This window comes from Perca fluviatilis, chromosome 10 (assembly GCF_010015445.1).
Source record: "Perca fluviatilis chromosome 10, GENO_Pfluv_1.0, whole genome shotgun sequence".
NCBI lineage: Eukaryota > Metazoa > Chordata > Actinopteri > Perciformes > Percidae > Perca > Perca fluviatilis.
This window is the reverse complement of record NC_053121.1, coordinates 39,033,855-39,050,419: the sequence shown is the minus strand read 5'-3', so window position 1 is coordinate 39,050,419 and position 16,565 is coordinate 39,033,855. Positions and strand designations below refer to the sequence as shown.

The 16,565-nt window shown below is 40.4% G+C and overlaps 1 protein-coding gene across 1 annotated transcript in view; it reads right to left on the bottom strand.

Moving 5' to 3' along the window:
* Window positions 1-10,207, bottom strand: part of LOC120566584 (zinc finger protein 107-like) — a 61,816-nt gene extending 51,609 nt beyond the window's left edge. Inside the window, exon 1 of the mRNA XM_039813099.1 lies at window positions 10,060-10,207. Coding sequence (XP_039669033.1) covers window positions 10,060-10,146 — 87 coding nt within the window. The 5' untranslated portion in view covers window positions 10,147-10,207. The remainder of the gene's footprint in view (window positions 1-10,059) is intronic.
* Window positions 10,208-16,565: the final 6,358 nt, after the last annotated feature.

The window sequence follows — 16,565 nt, the reverse complement described above, 5'->3', positions numbered from 1 at the left end:
AGGAAGTGAAAAAGGAACAAGAGTATCCATCTTCTCAACATTAGGGCTGCACGTTATTTAGTTTCATCGTCTACATCGCGATGTGCGCATGCGCGATAGTCACATCGCACAACGTTCTGATGTTGATGCCAACACTTTTTTGCTGCTTGATAGAAAAGTAAACTTTAATCGTTCTCCTTTTACATGATCGTTACCGGCCAAGCCTTTCCCTTTAAGACAGGTGGTCATGTGACGTAACGCTAGTCCGACGGGGGTTGTTCTGGGAGGGGAGGCTCTCCCGTGTGTAGAAAAGTACCGTAAGCGGCAGCTGCCACTGACACAGTGATGCTAATACTTTTCCATGGGTAGTCAGTGTTTTATGTACACTGCAAAGACAAACTAAATCCCCCGATTAATGCAACGTAATCCCGACAGCTCCCGGCCATTCTTCACCGCAGAAAGCTGCTACCAGCCAGGCTAAAGCTAACATAGTTAGCCTAAAGAAACAAGGCGTCTGTCCCAACTAACATGGTTCAGAGCCGTGACGCTGGAAACGTAACACTAAGGCTGATTACACACTGGCTGCATGGCCTGAGCGTGGCGTTTCTGTTGCGTGTCAGCTGCGTGGATTTTTCTACGTCTTTTCACACCAGAAAGGTGTCTGACGCGGCGCTGCTGCTGCTAGCCTTGTCTGGACACATGGATGTTTCCCATTGATAAAATTAAATACCATGTTAAACATAAATATATTCTGATCTGATTACAGCAAAGACAACATCGGCAGTATTGATGGCAAAATAGGCTCCAGAATATTTTGTTCTGCATCGACAGGTGCAATATTAGAAAATCAATTTTATTTTAAATTACATATACATACATACATACATATCTGCATTTATATCAAAACCTAGAGACTTTCAAACATCAACATGTCATTTACTAATGTGTATTTGTGTCTAAATGACATATAAACATATTTTCCTATTCTATTTTGCTTGGAAATGCTTCCAGAGCCGCGCCTGAAACGCGCGTGTGTCACAGCTCTAACCTGTTACCATGGGAGGCGAAATATAAACGGACACGCCACGCAGCTGACGCATCCAGTGTGTAACCGGCCTAATCTACAACAGCAGGCTGAGTCTGATATACAGTGCCTTGCGAAAGTATTCGGCCCCCTTGAACGTTTCGACCTTTTGCCACATTTCAGGCCTCAAACATAAAGATATAAAACTGTAATTTTTTGTGAAGAATCAACAACAAGTGGGTCCCAATTATGAAGTGGAACGAAATTCATTGGCTATTTCAAACTTTTTTAACAAATAAAAAACTGAAAAAGTGGGCGTGCAAAATTATTCAGCCCCTTTACTTTCAGTGCAGCAAACTCTCTCCAGAAGTTCAGTGAGGATCTCTGAATGATCCAATGTTGACCTAAATGACTAATGATGATAAATAGAATCCAGCTGTGTGTAATCAAGTCTCCGTATAAATGCATCTGCTCTGTGATAGTCTCAGAGGTCCGTGTAAAGCGCAGAGAGCATCATGAAGAACAAGGAACACACCAGGCAGGTCCGAGATACTGTTGTGGAGAAGTTTAAAGCCGGATTTGGATACAAAAAGATTTCCCAAGCTTTAAACATCCCAAGGAGCACTGTGCAAGCGATAATATTGAAATGGAAGGAGTATCAGACCACTACAAATTTACGAAGACCCGCGTCCGTCCTCTAAACTTTCAGCTCATACAATGAGAAGACTGATCAGAGATGCAGCCAAGAGGCCCATGATCACTCTGGATGAACTGCAGAGATCTACAGCTGAGGAGGGAGACTCTGTCCATAGGACAACAATCAGTCGTATACTGCACAAATCTGGCCTTTATGGAAGAGTGGCAAGAAGAAAGCCATTTCTTAAAGATATCCATAAAAAGTGTCGTTTAAAGTTTGCCAAAAGCCACCTGGGAGACACACCAAACATGTGGAAGAAGGTGCTGTGGTCAGATGAAACCAAAATCGAACTTTCTGGCAACAATGCAAAAACGTTATGTTTGGCGAGTAAAAGCCACACGCTCATCACCCTGAACACACCATCCCCACTGTCAAACATGGTGGTGGCAGCATCATGTTTTGGGCCTGCTTTTCTTTTCAGCAGGGACAGGGAAGATGGTTAAAATTGATGGGAAGATGGATGGAGCCAAATACAGGACCATTCTGGAAGAAAACCTGATGGAGTCTGCAAAAGACCTGAGACTGGGACGGAGATTTGTCTTCCAACAAGACAATGATCCAAAACATAAAGCAAAATCTACAATGGAATGGTTCACAAATAAACATATCCAGGTGTTAGAATGGCCAAGTCAAAGTCCAGACCTGAATCCAATCGAGAATCTGTGGAAAGAACTGAAAACTGCTGTTCACAAACGCTCTCCATCCAACCTCACTGAGCTCGAGCTGTTTTGCAAGGAGGAAATGGGCGAAAAATGTTCGTCTCGATGTGCAAAACTGATAGAGACATACCCCAAGCGACTTACAGCTGTAATCGCAGCAAAAGGTGGCGCTACAAAGTATTAACTTAAGGGGGCTGAATAATTTTGCACGCCCAATATTTCAGTTTCTTATTTGTTTAAAAGGTTTGAAATATCCAATAAATTTCGTTCCACTTCATGATTGTGTCCCACTTGTTGTTGATTCTTCACAAAAAATTACAGTTTTATATCTTTATGTTTGAGGCCTGAAATGTGGCAACAGGTCGAAAAGTTCAAGGGGGCCGAATACTTTCGCAAGGCACTGTAACGTCATTTACACTGATTGAAGTGCTGTGTGACGTGCAGTCTCTGCATGCGCAGCAAACCACCAATCATGATAAATTTTAATCAATTTATCAAACAACAAAAGCAGGCCCCGCTAGTCGACCACAACCTTGTAAAAAAGACCATAGTTATGATAATAACACTTGTTCTCTCTCCTGAGATGATTGACAAATCTGCTTTGATCTCCTGCCAATCACTCGCGCTCAGACAGGAGAATGTAGCAGCTGGACAACGGGCTTTTTTATTCTTTTCTGTTTTTGGACTTGTTGAAGTCATGTACATAGCCCAGAAGGTTACTTACATTACGCTACTATTCTGTAGCTTGCTAAACTATCATGGGTTTTACTGCCTCGTTATCTGTGGAAACGTTAACTACATTTATTCATATTTCAATAAGTGTTCTGCTACGATGTGGATACACTTAGCCAGTGTTACAGCGTGCATATTTGGAGAGAGAGAGAGAGAGAGAGAGAGAGAGAGAGAGAGAGAGAGAGAGAGAGAGAGAGAGAGAGAGTGATAGATATTATTGCCTTCATAATAATGCTGTTGCTGTGTTTCTTATTGCATATAGCTGATAGATGTGCAGATTGTTTAATATTACTTGTGCAGCCACGTGTTGATATTCAGGTTGTTTTAGGGTAGTTTGCTAGTAACGTGCAATCACCAGTAAACAGAGTGCTGTGGAGCCACCTGCTCAGCTGTTAAAGGTGTATTACACTATTTGCTCTGTTATGGATACAAATAGTAGTAAATGGAGCTTACCATAATTCCTCAAATAAAAACTGGTAGTCAATTAAAAGCTGGGCCTCTGATAGTGGCAGGGGGTGTGGTCAACACAGACAAATAAAGGGAAAATTAGTGTGGATAATCTCCTAAGTGCCTTTCATATAGTAAGTAAAAGTAAAATTCAGATTCAACAATATATTCATGCTTTTTCCACACTGTTTTTCTGGATCACGGTATGGTACTCATGTAAAGTATTATTGTCCTACCGGTCAATGCGGCTGTATGTGTTACCAGAGCCAGGTGTAGTTTGTAGTAACGTACAGGTACCAGTAGATGGCAGTAGCTACATTTGATGTAACACGGGGCTCGTTTAGTGCTAGCAGAGAATGACAGGCTCTGGTGCTGTCCTGTCTGGATGGGGGCTAGTGACGGCTAGCTAGCTGGAGGTGGGAGGAAACAGGTTAGCCTGGAGCTAGAAAAGAACAGCTAGTGTCTGTAATCAGATACTGGTGTAACTACTGTATGCTCTTATTGTAATCAACCAGCAATACTGTAGTACCTGTATTTGAAATAAATACTCGGTACATTTACAGGCTTCAAACTGACACAACGGTGGGGTCTGGTTCATTCTGACCCAAATTGCTTTGTCGCCCTTCTGGCTGTTGTTGTACAGTGCCTTGCGAAAGTATTCGGCCCCCTTGAACTTTTCGACCTTTTGCCACATTTCAGGCTTCAAACATAAAGATATAAAACTGTAATTTTTTGTGAAGAATCAACAACAAGTGGGACACAATCATGAAGTGGAACGAAATTTATTGGATATTTCAAACCTTTTAAACAAATAAAAAACTGAAATATTGGGCGTGCAAAATTATTCAGCCCCCTTAAGTTAATACTTTGTAGCGCCACCTTTTGCTGCAATTACAGCTGTAAGGTAGCCGCGGGGTATGTCTCTATCAGTTTTGCACGTAGCGAGACTGACATTTTTGCCCATTCCTCCTTGCAAAACAGCTCGAGCTCAGTGAGGTTGGATGGAGAGCGTTTGTGAACAGCAGTTTTCAGTTCTTTCCACAGATTCTCGATTTTGGATTCAGGTCTGGACTTTGACTTGGCCATTCTAACACCTGGATATGTTTATTTGTGAACCATTCCATTGTAGATTTTGCTTTATGTTTTGGATCATTGTCTTGTTGGAAGACAAATCTCCGTCCCAGTCTCAGGTCTTTTGCAGACTCCATCAGGTTTTCTTCCAGAATGGTCCTGTATTTGGCTCCATCCATCTTCCCATCAATTTTAACCATCTTCCCTTGATGCTTGAACCATGATGCTGCCACCACCATGTTTGACAGTGGGGATGGTGTGTTCAGGGTGATGAGCTGTGTTGCTTTTACGCCAAACATAACGTTTTGCATTGTTGCCAAAACGTTCGATTTTGGTTTCATCTGACCACAGCACCTTCTTCCACATGTTTGGTGTGTCTCCCAGGTGGCTTTTGGCAAACTTTAAACGACACTTTTTATGGATATCTTTAAGAAATGGCTTTCTTCTTGCCACTCTTCCATAAAGGCCAGATTTGTGCAGTATACGACTGATTGTTGTCCTATGGACAGAGTCTCCCACCTCAGCTGTAGATCTCTGCAGTTCATCCAGAGTGATCATGGGCCTCTTGGCTGCATCTCTGATCAGTCTTCTCATTGTATGAGCTGAAAGTTTAGAGGGACGGGCGCGCCTCGTAGATTTGTAGTGGTCTGATACTCCTTCCATTTCAATATTATCGCCAACGCGTGCTCCTTGGGATGTTTAAAGCTTGGGAAATGTTTTTGTATCCAAATCCGGCTTTAAACTTCTCCACAACAGTATCTCGGACCTGCCTGGTGTGTTCCTTGTTCTTCATGATGCTCTCTGCGCTTTAACGGACCTCTGAGACTATCACAGAGCAGGTGCATTTATACGGAGACTTGATTACACACAGCTGGATTCTATTTATCATCATTAGTCATTTAGGTCAACATTGGATCATTCAGAGATCCTCACTGAACTTCTGGAGAGAGTTTGCTGCACTGAAAGTAAAGGGGCTGAATAATTTTGCCCGTACACTTTTCAGTTTTTATTTGTTAAAAAAGTTTGAAATAGCCAATGAATTTCGTTCCACTTCATAATTGGGACCCACTTGTTGTTGATTCTTCACAAAAAATTACAGTTTTATATCTTTATGTTTGAGGCCTGAAATGTGGCAAAAGGTCGAAACGTTCAAAGGGGCGAATACTTTCAAAAACTTGTTTTAAATTTTTAAAAAAAATTTAATTGGGCGATTGAAAAAAAATAATGCATTGTATATTGGTCAATATTTTAAAAAAATTATAATCATGATTATTTAACACAATTAATCATAAACATTTGGATATAATGGATAGTGTCCAGGGTATAACCTGTTAGTGTCCTTTATCTCACAGAAAGAGTCTTTGGATCAGAATAACATCTGGTTTACTACTGTTACAGATATCACACACAACGTTACACAGCTGATGAACAGTTCCACACACATAACACAATGGGCATCTCACATCACATGTTCACTCACTAGGACCACTACTACTGGCATTACTAAACACTGGGCCAATATATCATCACATGTTCACTCACTAGGACCACTACTACTGGTATTACTAAACACTGGGCCAATATATCATCACATGTTCACTCACTAGGACCACTACTACTGTCATTACTAAACACTGGGCCAATATATCATCACATGTTCACTCACTAGGACCTCTACTACTGGCATTACTAAACACTGGGCCAATATATCATCACATGTTCACTCACTAGGACCACTACTACTGGTATTACTAAACACTGGGCCAATATATCATCACATGTTCACTCACTATGACCTCTACTACTGGTATTACTAAACACTGGGCCAATATATCATCACATGTTCACTCACTAGGACCACTACTACTGGCATTACTAAACACTGGGCCAATATATCATCACATGTTCACTCACTAGGACCACTACTACTGTCATTACTAAACACTGGGCCAATATATCATCACATGTTCACTCACTAGGACCTCTACTACTGGTATTACTAAACACTGGGCCAATATATCATCACATGTTCACTCACTAGGACCACTACTACTGGTATTACTAAACACTGGGCCAATATATCATCACATGTTCACTCACTAGGACCTCTACTACTGGTATTACTAAACACTGGGCCAATATATCATCACATGTTCACTCACTAGGACCTCTACTACTGGTATTACTAAACACTGGGCCAATATATCATCACATGTTCACTCACTAGGACCACTACTACTGGTATTACTAAACACTGGGCCAATATATCATCACATGTTCACTCACTATGACCTCTACTACTGGTATTACTAAACACTGGGCCAATATATCATCACATGTTCACTCACTAGGACCACTACTACTGTCATTACTAAACACTGGGCCAATATATCATCACATGTTCACTCACTAGGACCACTACTACTGGTATTACTAAACACTGGGCCAATATATCATCACATGTTCACTCACTATGACCACTACTACTGGTATTACTAAACACTGGGCCAATATATCATCACATGTTCACTCACTATGACCTCTACTACTGGTATTACTAAACACTGGGCCAATATATCATCACATGTTCACTCACTATGACCACTACTACTGGTATTACTAAACACTGGGCCAATATATCATCACATGTTCACTCACTAGGACCTCTACTACTGGTATTACTAAACACTGGGCCAATATATCATCACATGTTCACTCACTAGGACCTCTACTACTGGCATTACTAAACACTGGGCCAAAATATCATCACGTTCACTCACTAGGACCACTACTACTGGCATTACTAAACACTGGGCCAAAATATCAGCAATAATGACGCCGTCAGTGGGCTTATTTTCTAGCTAACCTTAGGAAACATCCAGCACATAGACGGTACCTTAGAGTAACGTTACGTGAAACAGGTGATTTAACGTCCCTTCTCATTTACATACAGTTTAACAACTAAACTAAATGCTGAGGGAACAGTATACTACAGCGGGCAAAGGCAGAGGGACCGCAGGGTTAGCTAACGTTAGCTGTTCCCAGACAACTGAGTTGGTTTTGCCTTTTTTGCTCACCAAACGCTGCTGCCATCTTTACTTGTGACGACTTGCCTCCCTGACTGGCTTCGGGGGGGGGGGAACACAAGACAAAATAAGAGTGTTCTTGCAAAACAGAACATGGCAAAATAATCGTTTTTTTCTTGATTATACTTTTTTGGTGATCGTTGGGAGCCAAAATCTAAATTGAAATTCAATTAATTGCACAGCACTAGAACGCTATGGCTTTTCATTTAAAAAAGTTTATTTAAAACATTTATACTTATAAAACACATGGAATTAGAAATAAAGGCCTGCCTCTAATAAAAGCCTGGTACCTTCTGCTGTTTAGATAAATAAAGGCCCTGGCTTTTATTTGAGGAAATACGGTATCCTCAGTTTGTGTTACTGAGCAATAATGCTACATTCATGTTAATTATTACAGAGAAATTAATGTAATTCTTAATTTTGTTTCTTGTTATATGCTGGTGGCTATAACATTTAGTTTTGGTAAATAATATAGTAAGTAAAATGCTTATTAATGTGCATTATTATTTGCTTATATTTCAGAACCACATCCAACTTCACATGTAAAGTCAAATATAACTTCACAGTTAACTTCATGTTGGAGTTGTAAATAACTAATTCCTGGATCTCAGAGTCAGATTTTTCTGGTTCAAGTTCTTACCGGACCCCCTACAGCGGGCCAGGGTTTCAGTAGCCAGTTTTTAATAGTTTTTACAAGCCTATTGCCTATATTTTTGTAATATAATAAACACTGTTACACTTTTTGAAACTATTTCAGCTTGTGTAGGCCTGTCAGTGCTTTCCGAACATATTGAACACACTTAAAAATACTGTGATAATACCGAAAACCGTGATAATTTTGGTCCTATAACCGTGAGGTTAAATTTTCATCCCGTTACATCCCTAGTCCCTATCAAATAAGCCAATACATAAAATAAAATAAATGCTGGGAGGGGCGAGGGCCCGTTCACCGCTGCTTGCAGCTTTCATCTTAAATGTGAGTTTGATACCAAGCATTTCTTTGCTCATTGTCTGAGTGTATTAACTTCATTGAATTGTGGTGAGTAAACACATGATATATTTCACATTTTGATCATATAGGGGACGATGGAATTCATTTATTTCAAAACCATACAGTAAAAACTCTCCATTTTTGACATTGAGATTGTCGTGGTCATTCTGAACAAGAATAAACTGGAAATATCAGCAAACCTATGAAGGATATTTAAATTTTTGTAATTTTAAGTGTATTAATATGAAGGGGGAAAGTGTTGGGTTACACCATTACCATATGGGGGATTTTGGAATTAATTTCTTTAGAAACTGTAGAGTAAAAACTCATATTTAGCATGGGGATAATAAAGTAGTAATGCAGTATGTTTACAACATGCATTTTGGCCGGCTTCAGCCCCCGTAGAGCACGTACTGTAAGTACACTACTATACGCACAAGAAAATCCATTCGGCGGCTGGCGTGACCTCAGTCTGTAAAGGTCATCTGGCTGCTTTCTCACCAAAACCAGCCGACACAAAGACAGCTTCTTTCCCCAAGCAGTCCCTCTGTTCAACACTCAGAAACAGCCCCCCCCCCCCTTACAATGAACAAAGTCAATCAACACTGTTCTGCTCATCTACCTCATGTATATTTATATCTTACAATTACAATATTGTTATTAATATATCACCATTGCACTGAACTGCCTTGCACTATATTTAAATCTTAAATCTCAGACTATACTGATATTGCACTATTCCTTCCCTCTCTTCAATTGTTATTGTGTATTTCTTTTGTGAATTATATTGTATTGGTATCCTGTATACTTAACAGTATGTTTTTTTATTTATTTCTTACTGTCCTGTTATTCTTTATATGTTAAGTGAGTACTTTGAGAGTTAAATTCCTTGTTTGTTTAACAGACCTGACCAATAAAGCTGATTGTGACTCTGAGATAGTGTTAACTTTTGTCTACTTTGGGATTTATTAGTCAAGCATAGTCATAACTATCTTCATAGCGCTGTGTTCACAAAAAAGTAAAAGCCCCTGGTTACTTTGTTACATGAAGGCTTTTATTTTGAAGAGGAAACCTGGAGGAAATGTAGCTCTTCATCAGCAGTAACTTAACAAGAGTCCTCTAAACGGAGCCCAAATGTAAACCAAAGCAGATATCAACTAGAAACTAAACTAAGCCCAGAGATTCAGTTAGAAGCTCCAAACGGACTGAGAGCTGAACACAGCGAGACTTTTAAAAACCTCTTTGGACGCCTCTGGCCCCTTTTCACCCAGAGAGAAGCATGTGTGCTAATGGCCACAGAGCCCCCCCATGTTGTTTCCATGAGAGTCGGCCATCTTGTGTCTTTAGTGTGCTTGTTGTGTCCTAACACTGACCTGAACACCGCTGCTATCAGAGGCCGAGCCTGCTGCTGCTCTTCTGGGGACCTTGTTGCTCCGCTGCTCCGGCTTCTCCTCCTCCATTCCGCTCTGGTTCTGGTCCTGGTCTCGGAAATCCAGCAGCTCTCCACTGGGTCTCTCTCTCTCTCTCTCTCTTTTTCTCTCTCTCTCTAACTCTCTCTCTCTCTCTCTAACTTGCCCTTTCAGAATAAGAGCTCTAGTTCCTGTCTGGTTTTAGAGAGACCTCTGCTGGACTCAGTAAGGTATTACCAGGTAAACATCTCTTACTGCTGGTGGTGCACAAAACATATTAAACATATTAAAACAATCTCTCTCTCTCTCTCTCTCTCCCTCTCTCTAGTAGTAGCAGGACAAAAATGTGTCGGAAGATGGAGAATAAGAAATAAGTATGGTGGATAATAGTCATTCTGAATAAACGTGAGTTTGGTATATTTTGTGTAAAACAAATTAGATAAAATTAATTATTTGGTAATCGTAAAAATAAAATGAAATAAACAAACAATAAATACAGACACGAGAACACCGAGGTTAAAGAAGCAACAGAAACGTTGAGAAAGGTGACTACAAGTTTAAAAAAAATGAAACTTCAACATTCACAAACAACCAGAACTTGTAAACAGCAACAGTAACGTGACAAAAAAGGAACAAAAACGCCCAAAACATCAATAAAAGAAAAAAAAATGAAGCATGAGAAACTTGAGTGTTGTATCCTCCATTTCCCATCATGCACCTCCCCCTCTGTGCTGCTGAGTCTCTCCACCAGATGGAGACTAATCTCTTTAAACTGATTTCAAATGTTGATTTCATCAGAGTTCAACCTTTAAACATCCGCAGCTTCCAATAAAGACAACAAAAGAACCTTTATATACATCACATATTTAAATATATCATTCATCAACTTACAACTATTACATCCTCTCAACTAGAGTCACCATGAGTCATCATTTCTACACATTTTACTCCTAAATTAGGTTTCATTTTATCTAAATGAGTTTTAATTTACCATAAATTCACAAAAGAAGTTCAACTATACTTAGAGTTTATGTTACACAGAACTGTCTGTCTGTCTGTCTGTCTGTCTGTCTGTCTGTCTGTCTGTCTGTCTGTCTGTCTGTCTGTCTGTCTGTCTTCCTGTCTGTCTGCCTGTCTGTCTGCTAGAGATGAACGTTCCCCTGGGCTCAAACGTTGTTTATAACTTTATATTCAATATATTTAGTTCAAACGTGGCCAGCCAATCAGAATCCCTCAGGGGAGACAGAGCAGAACAGATCTGTATGGAGGTTTACTAACGACAAAACTGACTGACTCTTGGAATTATAATTACAAAATAAAAATGTCTATAAAAATAAGAATATAAAATATACCACAAAGTACTCAAAAGTTAAAGTACTGATACCACAGTCTCAGACCTCCTGACCGACTCAGAGCCCCGTTTGGGTCTCTGGTCTCTGAATGAGACAAAGTTTAGGGAAGTGGCTGAACGCTGTTCTACATCGGAGGTGGAAAACCGAAACTACAGAAATACACGGAGCTCAAACGTGTCCCATCTGCTGCAGCATGTCGACAGCAGAGCGCGTCCGTTATAAACTTGAAGCTGCTCAGACCACGAGAAGAGCTTGGGTGACGTAGCAGCGACAGCAGCATCAACGGGTTGCTGCGCTTCGGTGGCCTCCATGTTGAATGTAAACAAAAAGCTGCTTGGTCGCTATTTATAGTTTGAGGGGAAAAACTAGTGTCACAGTGAGTCTATGTTACTGCTCTTCAGCTGACTACTGTCTGGACCGGCTGGGAAGGTGGAAGGCCCAAAGGCCAGAAAAGATCTGACTCCAATTACTCTAATCACTCTAATTCCCACGCGTCTGTTGATGAGACTTTTGATACCAGAACTCAAAGATCAACTGAGATGATAGATTCAAATCAAAGTTTATCAAGTCCAGCAGGTAAGTCTTAGATAGATATACATTTATTGATCCTTTGGGAAAATCATCTTGCACCATACAGCTCATCAAAAAGACAGACAACAGACCATAAACGACAGACAACACAAGACCACCACCCTTCCCTCCTCCCCACACACCCCCAATACACAATCCCAAATATCTACACATCATACATACAAGAATAGCAAAGTGCAATATCATTAGGTCCAATGGGCTATCAGCAGTAAGGTGCATCATCATCAGTGGCGTTTTAATGTTATACCAACATGCAGTATTGTTAGCCAGAAAGGATCAAGTTATTTTCCCTAATTTATTTAGTAGTGTAATGCTGGTAGGAATGAATGATTTGCGAGCCCGGTTGGTTTGTAAGGACGGCACCCTATATCTTCTGCCTGATGGCAGCACCTCATACGCCTGGAATAGGGGATGTAGCCCATCACTGCAAATAGCTTGTCCTTTCCTCACTACCCTGGATTCACAGATTGTGGTCAAAGAACTTAACTGAAGTCCAGCAATCTTACTGGCCATACTAGCTATCCGGTGTAATTTACTTTTATTTGTCACTGACAAAGACAAGTACCAGGCAATGGAGCAGAAATTCAAAATACTCTCAACAAAAGAGCGATAGAAAAGGACCATCATGTCTTTTTCCACTCTAAACTGTCTCAGCTTCCGCATAAAATACAGTCGCTGCAGACCCTTTTTATAGATGGCATCAGTGTTGGTGTTCCATGATAGCTTAGCATCTATTATTGTTCCTAAGTATTTATACTCCTCTACCACTTCAATCCCTTGCGCCTCTATAGTCATCTGCTGGTGGGTCGAGCCCCCACTTCTAAAGTCAAATATCATTTCTTTAGTTTTGTTTGTGTTTAGCAGAAGACAACTGGACCTGCAACATTCTATAAACTGATCTACCCAAGCCCGGTAGTTGGTTTCATCGTTGTCCCGTATCAAACCTATGATCGCTGTTACAACAAATATATACTTATGTGGGTTTATAAAGTTTCCCTAGCTTCAGACACAAGTGTACGGAGCTCAGGTCAGCAAAGTCTCTGTCAAATTATGAGCCCCGTTTCCAACATATCCCTCAACCATTATCCTCTTCCTTGATGGTGTCATCCTCCTGTCTCCGGGCAGATTCTTCAGTAGTCACACACACACACACACACACACACACACACACACACACACACACACACACACACACACACACACACACACACACACACACACACACACACACACACAACAACACACACACACACACATCAGGTGTCAGGCCTCTTTTTGGTGTAACTGCAACTGCCTCTTCTTGCTCGCATAACCTTTTCTCCTCGCACTAATACACAAACCAACCTAAACACTATTTTCTGTTATTCTACTTGACTACTACTACTTCTCTGTCTGGTACAAAACAGTTTCTATCATACAATCATTTTCCTAAATGATAATAAACTGTAATCAAAACTTAAGCTAAACCATCTGTGCGTCCGAGCCTATTCATTGTACAGGGAATACAAGAGTGTCCTCCCTGGAATTTGTAACCAACGTCTCATGACTACACACAACTCACAGCAATGAGGAACACAATATAATATGAAATTTTAATACTGAGAATATCACATCTAACAAACGGGAAACGGGTGAAAGTCCTGTGTTGTTTGACCCATCCACCCCCAACCAACCTCCCTGCGCGGATTTTCATCACTTCATACTACCCCATACCGTAGTCGTACTTTGATCACGAAAGATGCTTCCCATTGAAATACATTAGTTCAAATTATGTGCTGACCACCACGATAAAAAGGACATTAACGTGTCCTTGTACACAAATCAGTAGGTTAAATAACGTGACCATTTCACAAACTGACGTTAGACTGGGTTGAAATATTTCTACACCACACACGTATGAACCAATGTGACAAACTTCAACATAATAAGGGAAAAAATCAAAATAAGAAACCCAACTCACTATATTCTTCAACAAAACACATGAATACATGAAGTAATAAAGTAAAATATAAATGATAACAGTCATATATCCAAGAACTATTCAGTGTCTTGATGTATACTCTGTTAATAACATTCAGTTACACGACACGAGGATAAGAATGAAGAATGAAAAATTTCTAATAAATTATGAAAACTCAAAAAAGTTTAAAGGTCTAATATGTACCACTGACAGGTAGCGTTTAAAATAGTTCCTGCAGTCCAAATTCTAAATACTGGAGAGAGTTGTTTTATTTCAAAGGGTTAACATCATTCACCTGCAATACTGTGGAACTCTTTTTAAAAACATTTAAAACACGTTTCAGATCAAGTCACATTCTTCTGACGGCGCTTAGCTACAGCGGCTTTACTAATATGCTCCACATCACCAATGGTGTAAAGACAAATGTCGTTTGCAAAAAAACGTAAAGCGACACAAATAATCTGCTGGGATATAAGAGCATAGATGGGTGACGTTAGTGATATGAGGACGGAGAAGGTTATGTATATATGTTAGTTATATGGGGATGATAAGGTTATGTAGGCTACATAACTGATCGACTGGGAAGAAAAACAATACTGCTCAAATAGGAAGTTATCTAAAAATGTAAATGTCGAGGTTTCAATATCATCTCCCCACATATAACACCCTGCGAAGTAAAGCAGCTTCTTCATCAATGGGATCGTAGACAAAAGGAAATGCCATGTTTTGAGAAATTAAATTTTTCATAGTCTGCCTAACATGGTTAATAAACCAACATAATTTTTTCTTATTCATGCCGATAACAATCGGCTGCGGTCGAACGCCTGGTCCAGACTGAATAATAATGAAGATGAGAGAGCAGAGGGAGGAGACTGAGAGAAACTCCAGGTTTCTTGAAGAAAACCCCTCCCCCGATCAGGCTAGGTTTACAGGCTCAGTTACCATAGTAACTGACTCTGAGGTGAAGTTACCATAGTAACTGACTCTGAGGTGAAGTTACCATAGTAACTGACTCTGAGGTGAAGTTACCTCTCTTTCTGAAACAGAAAACCCAGAGTTTCCCTCATCTCAGGGTTAACTAACTAAACCTGCTTTCTGAAATACCACCCCGGTCCTCCGGTAACGTTAGCAGTTATGGCGTGTTAGCCAGGACCAGTCTGAATGTTGTACATTGGAGATGTATACATTTCCAATATTTACCCAAGGTATTGTTACAACTCTGGTCATGCAAGTATAAGAAACATGGCAAGGTTTTTTAGATCAGGTAGAATCTATCTCCGTTTATTCCGTTTGTTTGTTTGTCTGTTTGCAGCTTTCATGGCTGTACCAACGTTCAGCTGTAGCGAGCTGGGTTTGTGTTTCTACAGGTTTATCTGGCAACCCGGCCCAGCTGTCAGAATGGGCAGTTGATACCAACACACAGGCCAAAACACACACACACACACGTCGTCACGTAACGGACATTTCTTAAATAGAGTAAATATATTACATATTGCACCTTTAACTGAGTGAATATAAAAATCCTAAATGACATTACTTTAGATATAATGAAAGCATGGTATCACAGCTTTAATGATAGTGAGAGTGTGTTATTTCCCCTTGGGGATTAATAAAAGCATCTTCATATTCTTCTTACTTAGAGTATTTGAACTTGAACATATCAAAACATGTTTAAAAGAACTACAACTGCCAGCAGGTATGACGGGGTCCAAGCCTCCCCTGGTCCGAGTCCCTCCTGAAGAGTCTGTGAAACCAGAACCCAAAGCGCAACAGTGGCAAGGCAAACACCAGGAAATATTACAAAGTGTGCGCCTCAAGGTCTGTAGTGAATCAAAAATCCAAGCTTTGACAGCATGTACTTTGGACAAGATGTGCAAAAGTTGTGTTTTGGTCGCTAGCTAAAAAAATAAGTTTGTTCGTAATTTTAATAATTTTTCTTATTTTTGTTAAAGGCTGAAGATGTTTCAGGCGGATTGGGCTAAAAAACCCAGGAGGAGTTTGAAAAAGTAGGTTTTGAACTACAGTAAGTAATTCAGCTTCATTTAAAGAACGCTTGGATGTTGCTCACTTAAAAGTAGTTTGGACCAAGGTGGCCCGGATGTTTGAACTGGATCAATATCTAAATGCCTCATCAAGTATCTGGAGAAATCCAAAGTCACGTATTGGTAGATCTCCCCCTTCTGGAGGGACTGGCTGGAAAAGGGAACAGTTACACTGGGGGATCTGGATCTCAGCGACATATTGAAATCCTTAGAGGATGTGGTAAAGCAGTTTGGAACCCCCAGGTCTAAACTTTTCAGCTATTAACAACTTTGCCATCTGTTACTGGGGATTGTTGTGCGTGTGGACGGCCCTTTACAGTAGGGTTCCAAACACCGCTGGTACTGAGAGCCATGTAAAATGAAAATAGTACCAGTGGATAAGGAATGATTAAAACAGTGAATGAGTAGAAACAGACTGCCTGGTTGATCCAGCTGGAGGGGCAGGAGGAGGAGGAGGAGGAGGAGGAGGCAGCTCTGGTCTGGAAAATGTTCAAGAGGATGCAGTGTCAATACGTTGGAGGACTT